This window comes from Electrona antarctica, assembly GCF_951216825.1.
Source record: "Electrona antarctica genome assembly, chromosome: 7".
Lineage (NCBI taxonomy): Eukaryota > Metazoa > Chordata > Actinopteri > Myctophiformes > Myctophidae > Electrona > Electrona antarctica.
In genome coordinates this window covers 36775454-36789582 of record NC_136812.1, presented here as the reverse complement: position 1 = coordinate 36789582, position 14129 = coordinate 36775454, and the positions used below count along the sequence as shown (strand labels likewise).

At 42.3% G+C, this 14129-nt stretch overlaps 1 protein-coding gene across 3 annotated transcripts in view; it reads right to left on the bottom strand.

Annotated features, from left to right (window-relative positions):
* Positions 1 to 5172: 5172 nt before the first annotated feature.
* The window catches only part of kdr (kinase insert domain receptor (a type III receptor tyrosine kinase)), a 51624-nt gene continuing 42667 nt past the window's right edge, over positions 5173 to 14129 (bottom strand). For all 3 annotated transcript variants that reach the window (XM_079506459.1, XM_079506457.1, XM_079506458.1), the window contains exons 25-30: positions 11733 to 11832; positions 9451 to 9556; positions 9157 to 9293; positions 8598 to 8682; positions 8147 to 8223; positions 5173 to 6422 (exon numbers count right to left, since the gene is read on the bottom strand). In XM_079506459.1, the coding sequence (XP_079362585.1) occupies positions 6203 to 6422; positions 8147 to 8223; positions 8598 to 8682; positions 9157 to 9293; positions 9451 to 9556; positions 11733 to 11832 (725 nt within the window). In that variant the 3' untranslated portion in view covers positions 5173 to 6202. The remainder of the gene's footprint in view (positions 6423 to 8146; positions 8224 to 8597; positions 8683 to 9156; positions 9294 to 9450; positions 9557 to 11732; positions 11833 to 14129) is intronic.

Sequence of the window (14129 nt, the reverse complement as noted above, 5' to 3'; positions counted from 1 at the left end):
TTTTATATACTTTACTGAATATTGCACAATAATACTTTACTGAATATTAGAACTGTGATTGATTGATCATACATTATTATGATGTTATTTCACACTAGGGTACATTTCAAACAAAAGCAGACCAAAAAGCACTAAGACTTGTTTACATTAGGGTCTTTCGGTTTAAATTTATCAGAACATTTACAGACGTAAAGATATACACTTCTATGAAATGAAAACAGGAAATCATAAAGAACTAAATAAATAAAGGGAAAAATGTATCCAGTAATGGAAAAAAGGCGTGAATTTAGAACTAATGGTGACATAGTTCCTATTGGATATTGAAGTAGTCTATTTTCAGAACTTTACAACAACAACAACAATTTCTACAATAATATATAAGTATAATTAAGTCAAGGCATGATAGCATAATCACAATATAGGCTACAGATGTAAATATATTTATGACACAGTAAAATGTCGAAAATGAGTGCTATTCCCCTTTAAGTATGTCAAGGTCAAATTCATACATTTAATAAACCTTACAAATACAAACATTATTGTTTGTATGTAGGCTACCCAGTAGCCTACCCATATGATTAGATGAATGTGCAACATTGTTTCCATCTTCCAAGCATATTCCTGCCAAAATGGAGATGTGTGTGTGTGTGTGTGTGTGTGTTTTAAACTTCTGAAGAAATGTGAACTGAACCCCTCCTAATTTGGTTACTCCAGATGGCTGAATGGTTATATAAGATCACTTGTAATTTCTCACATGCGAATGTATAACTAGCAGTAGCCATATCATCATCGTTGTTGGGGGGGGGGGGGTCAATATTGCTTTGCTATTCAGATGTAATTCAGTCAGTATAAGTAGGCCTATTAGAACTGTGATTGATTGATCATGCGTGCGTTGGGAGTGCAGTCTAATTAGCAACTTTGTACAGCCGTGAGACTCTGCCTTTGAAGCGCAAACATTATCCACAAACGACCCCCCCCCCCCCCCCCCCTCAATGCTGCATAGAGAGTGAGAGAGAGAGAGACGCTGTACTCCTTATGTCAGAAAGTGAAGACAACTCACTGGGGTGAGTTGTCTGGACTTTCGGGGTGAGCTGTCCGTACTTTCTCGCCCAACTCGCCCCAGCGGAAAGTACAGACAACTCACCCCGACATGTCAGAAAGTGAAAACAACTCACCGGGGTGAGTTGTCCAGTATTCCTAGTAATCAGTCACGTTCACACTCGGAAACATGCATATGATGTAAATAAAACTGGAATAAGGAATCATACATAATGTACACAATTAAAGCAGTAGAGGTCGCTGTTGCTCAGTTATCCCCCAGATCCAAGTAGAGGTGAAGTGTAGGCTACTGCAAATAAGAGCAATACTGACATCTGTGGATCAGTTCTGGTATAGCAAGCTTTAGTTTCAATGCCTGGGTCCTTTACTCACTTCCATTGATTATTATCCAGTGGTGGAAAAAGTACTCGCTGTACTCAATGTTTTACTTGAGTAAAATATCAATACTGCAATGTAGAAATACGTTACAAGTAAATGTCCGGAATTCAAAATGCACTTGAGTAAAAATACAAAAGTATTGGTATCAAAATGTAGCCTATAAAGTAGGCCTACCAAAAGTAGAAAGAACGTATTATGCAGAATGTCCCATTTCAAGTTTTCAAATGTTTAAACATCTTTTGAAAATAGCTGATCTACAAGCTCACAATGAATGGCGATGCGACACAGCTTGTAGCTTGTAGATCGGCTATTGAAGTATGCATGTTTTTTTAAATATGTATATAATAATAATAATAATAATAATCAAAATCTAGTAACTAGTAACTAAAGTTTGTTCAAATAAATGTAGTGGAGTAAAAGTACAATATTTGCCTGTGAGATGTAGTGGAGTAGAATTAAAAGTATTGGAAATTGAAAATACTCAAGTACAAATACCTCCAAATTATAGTTAGGCTACTTTACACCACTGTTATTATCCATCTATTAACCACTTCAAACCTGGTGTCCCTAGTCTCCCTACAGCAGTGGTTTACAAACGTTTTCATGTCATTGTCAAGGACCCCCAAATTGACACTAATTAGCCTGCGGACCCCATTTGAAAAGATATGCCACCCATAAGAGAAGATTTTTACAGCTCTAGCAAAGCCTGTTTAATTTCAAGGACCCCCAGTTTGACATGCATTAGTCTAAGGACCACCATTTAATGGCATTTCTATCTCTGGGACCCAATTTATATTGTAATATCTAGCCTATGTTTATTTAACTCTGAGAATTTGGTTCCAATTGTACACTCTCAGAGTTACAGACCCATAAGGGTCCATTTGGTTCCAAACTATCATTTAGCTGGGGACCCCCTGGAACTCCCCCAAGGACCCCTGGGGGTCCCCGGACCCCACTTTGGGAACCACTGCCCTACAGTATTTTGGGGAAGTCATTATAGTAGAAAATGTTGAAAACATTTCTAAATCTTTTCGCAACACGTCGTGCGCTTATAGATCGGCTAGTTTCACAAGAAATTAGAGAATATTTGAAAATTGGGCTTAAGTCAGGGGTGGGTGGGCAACTGGGCATACTTGTTGGGCATATGATCTCTCCAAGAAGGCTGGCGTGATGACCCAGTGTCAGACAGCGAAAACCACTATTGCTTTTATATTTTATTTTTAGTGGATTCTAATTAGAATGACACAACCAGAATAAGTCAATAACTTCATATTAAATCCTGACAAATAATGAGCCAATAATTATAAAAATCACACTTCATCACATTCCGTGCTCAGCCAATCAAATCATCACAAATGTCATTCCAGCCAATCACTTTTGGCGTCTTCATTTTTGCCCTCACTTGTATGTTCAATGCGTACTTTGCTCAGCCAATCAAATCATCGCTACGGGGTGATCAGCCAACCACTAGCCAATTCACACAGACCCGGAAAGTTGGGCATAGGAGGAGGGGCAAAAAAGTAAAATATATTCTGACCATTTTGGGAGAAAGGTTTTATGTAGGGTTGATCCGATCACGTGATCGGAAATCGGGGCCTATCACGTCATTTTCAAATGATGATCGGAATCGGATCAGGAGCTAAAAAAAATAATCGGGACATCCTATCAATATTATATCCATATCATGATATTAGAATGGATATTGTCTGTGATTTTGGATATTGTACTATTGTGATATGGCATAAGTGTCCTATAAAAATGTAAATATCGGATTAGGAGAAATCGGTATCGGCAGATACAAAAACACGATCGGGACATCCCTAGTTTTATGCACAACAAACAATGTTGGATAATAATGTTTGTTTTTTTATTGCCAAAATTGATCGCATGGTAGATCAATAAGAGGCGTCCGGTCACCCATTCTTGGCCAAAGTGGTCAATTTCAGGAGCTACAATGTTGCATATTTAGGCAAACCCATAACTCCCTGTCTGTATGTGACCTACACAAGTCCTTTAAGCCCTATTCATACTCCACTTTTAGGTGATAAGGTGACCACCAAAACGATGGTTAGTAAAAACCATAGAGTATAGAGGGTAAAAACAGAGATATGTGTTTGGGTGAGCAGTCGAGTTGCTTACCCCCGCAGCGTGACCGTGACGTCATGTTGTAGTTTTCGGTGGTCACCTTATCAACTAAAATGGCTTTTAGTGTCATTAAAAGGGAAAAATGAGCAGACTTTTAGTTTGGCCGATGAAGACAATAGCACTGAGCTGTCCCTTCTGAATGTACACTATATAGTAATGCGTGTGGGAGCTTGAAAACAATCTTCTCAGAGGCTGCAAGTCATTTCCTCCGCTACGCTATAATTAGCCCGTCGGTTGTCCATGATTGCGGGTGACATTTGTTGTTGTGTACTCTCACACACCATCCATAATAGTCAGGTTGGCACCTCATATGCTATCTGCCCAACATTACTGCACAGAAAAAAGTGGTTCTTTAAAAGGCTATATGGTGGCACGTTACCAACAACAGCACAATTTAGTGAATGATCCCTGGAATTCCGACGCACCGCCACATGTTCCACCTTTTTGTCAAAGTTCTTTCCTAAAAGAACCATTTTTGATGGTTCTTTGAGGCACCTTGAACCACTTAAACCCAAGCATCCCAATTTTGTGCAAATCTTAATAGGCAAACATCTGCCGACGATAGAATATCTACAAGCTAACAATGTGACACATTGCAACAAAGTTAACGCAAGCTTGTAGAACATCTATTTTTGTCGAAGAGATTTGGTGTTGAGGGGTAAAGGGAGTGGACCGACATCATGGTTCTATACATTTTAAAGAACCTTCTGAAAGTATCAGCTCCATTTGGCAGGCAGTCACCTTTTATTTTTCTGTGTGTAGACGCATTTGTAATGGAGCAAAGTAATTATGTACACATTCAATGTGCATTAATGAGTTTGTTTTGGTACAAAGACCATCGACCATTAGAAGTTCTAGGAAGTCATCAAAACTGTAGACGAATTCTTGTCTTTGAACTCCTAAATTGTAGGTTGTGATCAAATTACCTGATTTATGTGAAGCCTAATTTCCTGCCACATCAAGGGGCTATGGTCACACACAAAACAAACATCTTAAGACACTGTGAAAGCCCTCACAACAAAGACAAGGTGAACACAACGGGTCTAACTACATTATTCATTTAGCTATAGCATCACCAGAGCCCGGAACAACCTAGTAATACTTTCCACTCAACACCAAGACGGTCTAGTGGAGTTGGTTACAGACTGGCTGTAGCTACAGGCCAGCAGCTCACAATAACTAAGTATGAATAGGAGTATGGAAGAGCTAGGTGACTTAGAGCAGTGGAGCAGAAAATAACCAAGGTTGGATTGTATTGTGTCCTTAGGGAGTGCACACACACACACACACACACACACACACACACACACACACACACACACACACACACACACACACACACACACACACACACACACACACACGACAGAGCTATTGTTTTCTTAGGGGTCAGTAAGACCCAGAGAGAGGATGTGGGGTGTACTGTACAGAGACATGCCTAACATTCTGTACTGGACATACAGTACAATGAAAACAAAAACAAAGTGGGATAGGTTTAAATGACCTCAGATCACATAACCAATATTATAATATCGGAGCATAGTAAAATGACACTGGCAGTGGCATGATAAAAAAATGAATACAAATGAATGCTCTTAATCTGCAGGTATATTTATTTTTATAAAACTAGATACATTTATCACACGTATAGTTAATAATACACCTTTGACAACATAGTATGATAAAGTCATATGAATAAAGGAACTGTACAAGACAACGCGCCGAGGGTGAACCGTGTCCTTACCCATCAAACGTTTTATTAACAACAAAAAAATAAAAAATAAAACCTTAGTGCTTGGTTCCCTCCAACAATTATGTCACAATCGACGCAAAAAAATAAAATGAAAGAAAGAAAACACTTGCGCACTCAATTGTCTAACATTTCTGTTGCCATTTCCTGCAATAGAGGAACTGGGTGGACTCCGCTCGGCCAGGAAGTAGGTGTGTCCACGTCATCTAGACTCCCCCACAGACCCTCCGCTCGCTGTGTAAACACGATAGCATTCTCCCTGCGGACCGCAGAGAGCCCTGTTCTTTGTAGAAAGATCAATTCTCTCCTCCCCCCTCCCTCCCCCGATGAATATATTAAGTTATCTTTTGAGAAAATAGTGTAATAGCGCCATAATGAACAAAGCTCCTATTAGCGGGTGATTGTTCCTAGTTGAGTGCTGCCTAAGGTCAAAAGAGCTCTGTACAGTGAAAGAAGGCTCATTTAAGCCTGATCTGCCTAGTGGCGTGGCCGGGTCGAGCATCAAAAATAGCCAATCTACAAGCTCACAGTGCGTCACGTCGCGACGTGTTGTGAGCTTGTAGAACGACTATGTCCAATCCAAGTAAATCAGTCATAAGGATAGTAAGAGAGAGAGAGGTGTATAGGGATACTGGATACAAGGGATGAAACAATGCATCACGAGAAAGTAAAATATCGATTCAAATTTGGGATTTAAATCGGTGGACGAAGAAATGTGTCCTGATGCCCTAGTTAAAGCACTTAATCTAGTTTTGAGTTCGCTTGTTCACCACACACGCTTGCTTGCTCACACTCATGAGGTTGAGTGAATGCTTCCATCCCTGGTGGATACTATTGGTGGTGGTGGGTGGGGGTGGACTATCCGCGGGGTCAGACCGGCGGCGTGCTGTAGCGGACCTCCGCGCTGTACTTGTGGGCCGTCTTGGGCGGCGGTAGAGGCCGCCTCATCATGCTGTGCTTCAGGATCACCTCCTCGTTAGCGTAGATGGGCGTGTCCGTGTCGTCGGAGTGGTAGCCCGACTGGTAGCCGCTCGTCTGGTTGGACGACTCCGAGGCCAGCGACTCTTTGCTCTTACTGCGGATCAGTTGGCTGTGCCCAGGCAGAGGATGGGACGTTGTTTAACACATGGGCTTACAGTACAGTACATGATCAGTTGGCTGTGCCCAGGCAGAGGATGGGACATTGTTTAACACATGGGCTTACAGTATAGTACATGATCAGTTGGCTGTGCCCAGGCAGAGGATGGGACGTTGTTTAACACATGGGCTTACAGTATAGTACATGATCAGTTGGCTGTGCCCAGGCAGAGGATGGGACATTGTTTAACACATGGGCTTACAGTATAGTACATGATCAGTTGGCTGTGCCCAGGCAGAGGATGGGACGTTGTTTAACACATGGGTTACAGTATAGTACACGAGACAGCATGCTACCGCATAGTAACATCTTGTGAAAGCCTGGGTACTGAGGCTAGTGCTAACTTAACCCTGAGTGTAGGGTTTAAGTGGTTACATGAATGCACTGCAGTAGATCATACTCTGCAACTATGCCATGAATCTGCACTATGCCAGTACTTGATAGTATAGACCAGGGTTCCCCAATTAATTTTCCTCGAGGGCCATATTTTGACTAGGGTACCAGGCTGGGGGCCGAGTCCGCACGCGTGAGGTCGAGGTCTTGACCTGAAAATTCATTTTCAGGGCAGGACCCCATTTGAAAAGGATGCCCAGTTTGACATGCACAGGCTACTGACCCCCATTTAATGCCATTTATATCTGGGACCACCCCCCAAAAAAGGGTTCCCCCGCCTATTGGGGAACCCTGGTATAGACTATAGAATAACGGTTTTTGTGAAGGGCTAGTCCACATCTCATGGCACATCTGAACCATTCATAACTTCTTGTATAGTTGAATAATAATAATAATAATAATAATAATAATAATAATAATAATAATAATAATAATAATAATAATAATAATAATAAATATAGCTGCAAGCAGCAATAAGACGGGGGTCAAGCCATAAAAGTAATACAATGCTCATTGTGTGCCCAGCTGAGAACTGGTATCCTGCCTCGTAGGTTGTTTTTTAACGGTGCCAGAAGAGAATAGATTATGTAATGTATGTGACCTAAATGATGTTGACATTTTATGTTTTACCGTACACTGTATGATGATTTGAGGGTTCCATTATTTGAGGCAATGCAACAACAAAAACCTGAACTATTCTGGGAAGATGATGTTCAGAAGTTAGAGTGGTTATTTAATCATGAAGTATTTAAGACAATTTGTTTCAAGACAATCTCAGCTCTTCAAGTAGGTCCATGTCAGGTCTCCTGTTACAGGCCCAATGGCGTATTTTAATTTATGGTATTTTATTTTAGGTCGTATATTATGTAATCTGCCATGTAAGAATTTTGGGTGTATTAGTTAGTTTAGTATTCACTTGATCATTGTTTGTGAACCGTCATGTTGGTTTATTGTAATTTATTGCCATTGTTTATGCAAACTGTTAAAAGTGTCCTGCAAGTCCATATGGGCTGGGCTTCTTCAGAAGCATGACACTTAAATAAAGAATCAATCAATCAATCATCATCATCATCATCATCATCATCATCATCATCATCATCATCATCATCATCATACAGCAATAAATAAAAAAGCTATACCTTCGGTCTTCGGAATTCGTGCTTGACCCCTAATTATTATTATTATGGTGGTTGTCACTAAATCCCAAGGCACCAGGGTGCCTCAGCACACCATTAGGGAACCGCTGGTGCAATGTAAGAAAGGTTACATACAGGTGGCCTCACCTGAAGTTGGGCGTGCGTGGCAGCTGGTGGTCTTTCATCTCTTCTGGGGAGAGCCTCATGCTGTCTGTATGTCCCTCCTGTCGGAACGAACACACACACACACACACACACACACACACACACACACACACACACACACACACACACACACACACACACACACACACACACACACACACACACACACACACACACACACACACACACACACACACACACACACACACACACACACACACACACACACACACACACACACACACACACACACACACACACACACACACACACACACACACACACACACACACACACACGTTTTTGGTACGGTACAAATATCAATCAGGCAGAACTCTGACTCTTTCTCCTAAACCTAACCTCTAAAAATGTCCAATCACACACACAAACACTTGTGCGTGCGTGTGCGGGGGGGGTGGGTGACGACACTAACCATGATGCTGCTACGCTTCAGAGGGATGTCCTCAAATGTCTTGATGCTGAGCGGCCGACTGCTCCTTTCACTCTGTTGGGCCAACCTGCAGAGGGGAAAAAACTAGCTTTATTAGCCATTCACACTCCTGCACACTTATAGCCTGGCTAATAAGCCAGACTAATATCACACAACACTGTCGCGGTATATTAGTCTGGGCTGGCTCCACTTGGATTTCATTTCCCGGGGGGCGGGTTCAAACATTTTCTCTTTGACGCAATTGGTCAGAGCTACTGTCAGTCAAAAGTCTCAAGCATTGAACGTCACTGTACCAAAGCCCGCCCATATTGCATACCGTGTCCCGATTGGTCCGACCTGTTCTCGGTTGTAGGAAAGAGGCGTGCTACTGAGCCTCGCCAGACCGTAATCCGCTGGTAGGCAATTTTTTTTTGCCAACGGCTGATTCGGTCTGGTTTATTAACCAGGCTAGCACACTTAGGCCTACAGTAGTGGGGATTCCATGCCTCTGCTTTTGATACACCCCCCCCCCCCCCCCCCCCATGGCCCATACTGTACTGACCCAAGGAGTGGGGCATTGTCATACTGCAGCGCAATGGTGTCTCCACTTTGGGGCCTAGTGAAGGGGCCCTTGGTGTCAAGTCCTGCTAGGGCCCCCTGCAGCTCCCCGTCTGTGAGAGGAATGTAGTCTTTTCCATCCTGGAGGCAAAAACAAAAAAAGAATCCACATCCTCAAACACATACCTGGTAAACTGAATCTGCTTCAGTGCTATTTCATTTTTAGTGAGCAACATTTCGCATTCACGGAGGTACAGCAACACTGTACATGGCTGTACTGATGTTCAGAGGAGCAGACCTGTTGAGCGCTGGCCTGCAGCAGGTTTCCCAGGTGCTCCACCAGATCTGTGAACGTGGGTCTGTCTGTTGGACGTTCCAGCCAGCAGTCCAGCATGGTCTGGTATCTGGAGGGAAACCAAAGGCATTAGATTGGCAGCAGGCCAGAGACACGCTCTGCTGTGGTGTACGTTAGACCTCATTTGCTGCATAAACTCCAACAAACTGTAACACTGTGGCAGTGGTTCCCAACCTTTTCTGCTTTAGACATAGTTTTTGTGGCCATAGTACACTTTAAGTACACTTTAAGGCCCTCATTTATCAATTGAGTGCAAATTCTGCCCCAAATTCGAGTGTAGGATTCGTAGTACACCCACGTCGGGTCGGCATTTACAAAGTGATCGTAGACAGCTGTTCCTTCCTAATTTAATTCCTAGCAGTGATAAATGTGACGGCTGAAATCAATCTGGCACGCCCTATAAAATCTAGCTGCGCCCTCGGTTTTGCGACATGAACAACTGCAATACGACCTGGAAACCATGGTTACAGGGAAAAAAAAGTTTCTGCTGCCCCCTCCCATACACACACACACACACACAGACGCACGCACGCACACGCAACTTGTTGTATCTTAAATAAATAAACCTGCATGAATTAAATAAAGCTGTATAGGACTACCCTGTCTGTTTCTCCTCTCGCTTCGCTTCCCTTGCTGCACGCCTCACCCCCCGCACGCACGCACGCACGCACATATCGCAATTTGCAAGCAACTGTCACTGTGTTGTTAGTTGTATATTAAATTATTAAAGTCTTTATTCATTTAATATACAACAAGATATATTAGTGAACGAAAACCTGAACCTGTGAACCATGAATTATATAACAAATAGGCGCGCACGCACTGCTGTTTTGCAAGGTGCATCTCCTGTCCTGTCTGTCTCTCTCTATCACTGTGGTCCGTCCGTGACACCGTGACCAATTGACCATGCACGTCCGACAGTCTATTTAAATTGCCTCGCTGTCAACTGTCAATTATATGAATATTGCAGCCAAAACCGTATAGCCTCATGTGGCACTGGACAGTGGTGTTGGTGTGGTGGGCTGCAGGCTGGCTTAGGCTATACTATCTCCGATGCGTTCCCACTTGCGCTGGCACGGCACATTTGGCATTCGAGCGACGCGTCGGGTTTATTAAACGAGGAGGAGATTGCACATACTGTAACTCCAGAAAGACATCGGCCTGCTGTAGATTCGGCTACAGTAGGCTACCCAAGTTGGGACTCTCCGCAGCTTCAGCGCTGCACTATACTCTCCATGGAAATATTTCAGCACAGACAGCCCAAATCCTCGCATGTATGCGCTCATCATGCAAAACACTGTTTAAATGGCTTACGCATCTAACTTGCAACATTGTTTTTAAATGCGCGATTTTAATTGCTTGCTTGTAAAGTTGGAAATCTCCTACTAATTTCATATGACACAAAGACACATCGTTGATGTATTCCTTTACTTTTTTTTTCTTTTTTACATTTAGCCCATATACATAGTTTTATATAAACATTTTAGGAGTGAATACATATGTTTCGATGCCTGTGACAGCCTCTCAGCTGGTCAAACAATGCTGCTCCGCTGTTCTACGACAGAAAAACAGGTGAGGACAAAGCGTACGACAGCTCCCGACCAGACGTGGTTTTTGTCTTGGCTCAAGTTCAAAATCAAACGTTGGCGCAAATAATAAATGCCGAAAATTGCGGTAATTTCGGCGTACACCCATATTTTGATAAATTGAGGGCCTATGTTCCTATTTATTGGCATCACAATAAAAACTACTGTGACATTTTTCTACGTTCATTTTTTGGAGTGGTGCTAGCCACTCCTATAGACAGCAATGTGTGTCCCTGGCTGTGTCCCTGGGTCTGAGCACGGAAATAGCATATTTTCACCACCAAGTGTCACTGTTCCGCAGCCTAACACACCACCAAGTGTCTCACACACACACACACACACACACACACACACACACACACACACACACACACACACACACACACACACACACACACACACGGGCCAGGGAGGAGAGCTTGTACAGTACAGTACAGTACAGTACAGTACAGTACAGTACAGTACAGTACAGTACAGTACAGTACAGTACAGTACAGTACAGTACAGCACCACTCACTTCAGACGGGTCTGAGTTTTTACATTAACGCTAGACCTATATTATCGTTAAAATCGTAAGTTAATCTTAGGTATCCCACCAGTAGTTTGGAATCACTGGTGTGATGTCATGCTTCCACTCACATGTCAGTGGTGGCGTAGTCGGGTGCTCGCATCCTGGTTCCTTCCTTCAGCCTCCTGCAGAACAACTCATCGATGCAGACTCCAGGATATGGAGAAGCCCCTGCAGAAGGACACGTAGCGCTAGTTAGCCAGGTGCTCCGACACTGCACTGCAACCATTATGTTTATTCCAAGTGTCCAAGGGTTATTAGGATGATCAATGATGCAGTGGTTTACACATTTTGTACTAAATTCCTATTCCTTTGATGTTTTTTTTTCTTGTTTTTTTCTTTACAACTGAGTTCAATTGAGTTGATCTTTTACACTTCTGATTTTGTAATAATCAGAAGTGTAATAAGTAATAATCTACACTGATTTAGATTGATGGAGCTACTCAATACCTAAGCCAATCAGTTATTTTTCTCTATTGTGTGGATGGAGCTTACCATTATTTTATTTTATTTTGAGACCTTTTTTTGTCCTCGTCTTTAACTTCAGCAGGAATGTGTGTATGTGTCAATATAGCCCTAGACTGTCTGTAATCTTACATACTGTACATTCCATGTATTCCAAATACACAGCCAGAGATAGGTCCCATCCGCTAGCGGTTAGAAGACTGAAATGCATGGCATAAATCTGTGTGTAGCTGCTCACCCAATAATTAATTCCTAAGACTTTAGGAGTTAGATATTGTCCTCTAGTTTCATATCAATTTGAAAGTTCTGATAGAAAACGTGTGTTTAGTAAAATATCTCCACTTTTCCACAAGATTCACACAACATTTTCTGAGGCCGGACCTGAAATGAGTGTTCGACTGAAAATATGAAAACTTCCTTTGGAAACAGTCGATGTTTAGGAAGCACAAACATATGGGGCACACAATTGACAGGTGCGTTGCGATATGTGGCTATGTGGAGTAATGTGCTTCCCAAAGGAAGTTTTGATATATTCAGTCCTGCATTCTTTCAGGGCCCCGTGCCCTGAGAGAATGTCGTCCGTATGCAGCTCAGAGATATTTTAACCCATTTTGGGGCGGGAACCCCTTTTGTTGTACTTTAGCTATTGAAAAATAGCAGATCTACAAGCTCATAGTGCACTGAGTGCAGTGCTATGAGCTTGTAGGTCTGCTATTTTTGAAAAATCATGAAAATGTGGCCCAAATGTTTGAATATATTCTTTCAGAGCGAACATTTTTAACTTAAATATTTTCTTCTGGAGGGTCCCTGGATATATTTTTGGGGGTCCTTGACATGAAAATGTTTGAGCCACTGACATAGAAACATAGTTTTTTTTAGAAAACCTGTTTTTAGAAAACCATGTTTTCTAAAAAGCTTTCTGCCAGAACTTTGAAATTAATATGAAACTAGAGGACAATATCTGACTTCCAAGTCTTAGGAATGAATTATTGGGTGAGTACACACACCTTATAAATAACACTGGGCAAATGATTACGTTAGACAGATAGTCACTGGAGAACAGGAGCCTCTACTCTCAACAGTAAAATGTCGCATAATGGCCTGGTATGGTCATGTCATGACTCACAAGACCATCGCTATCAAAGACCATCCTACAGGGGACAGTAGAGGGAAAGCGGAGAAGAGGCAGGCAGAGAAAGTCCTGGATGGACAACATCAAGGAATGGACTGGCTGCAGCTTCCAAACCCTGCTACGCACAGCTGAAGACCTAGCCTGACACTCAGTCTGAATTTTCATTTCGTTTCACTTCGCCAGGACATATTTTTTTAATGGTAGCAATTCAGGGCTGGAGCCAGGCTATAACACCGTGAGCGCTGGAGATCCCTGACTGCCCAAGCATCCACCATGACACCCCTATGGCCCCTAAGGCCATGGCATGAATACGAGCAAGACACACACCGTGCGGAGCACATTTATGGGATGTCAGTCTGCTAACCACGTGCGGATGGGACCGATCTATGGCTGTGTATTTGGAATACATGAAATGTATGTAGATCACAGACATTCTAGGGCTAGTGTCAATATAACTGTGCACTTACTGCGAAGTTAAATTAGAGCACACATTATCAAAAATGTGAATAAACTTTCAGAAATTGTCAAAAATAGCAGATTTACAAGCTCACAACATCGTCGTTGTCACTGCCACTCATTTCTTTTTTTGGCACATCTGTGTGATGTTTGTTTACAAAGCATAAAAGGCAGAAGGCAGACATGTAATTTTCTATCCATGTTTCCAATGTTCAATGCTAAAAACACAACTAAACTAGAAAAAGTGCCCTTCTGGGCACAGGTCTCCACCAGGAGGATAGGACTGTGTGAGATGTTTGGCAAAATGTTTAGGAGTAATATAAACATGTTTGCCTTTGATGGCAATTGGATGATTTGAGGCATTGTTCCAAAAATGTGTTTTGCAAAAATCAACCTGTTGGTGGCGCTATAACAG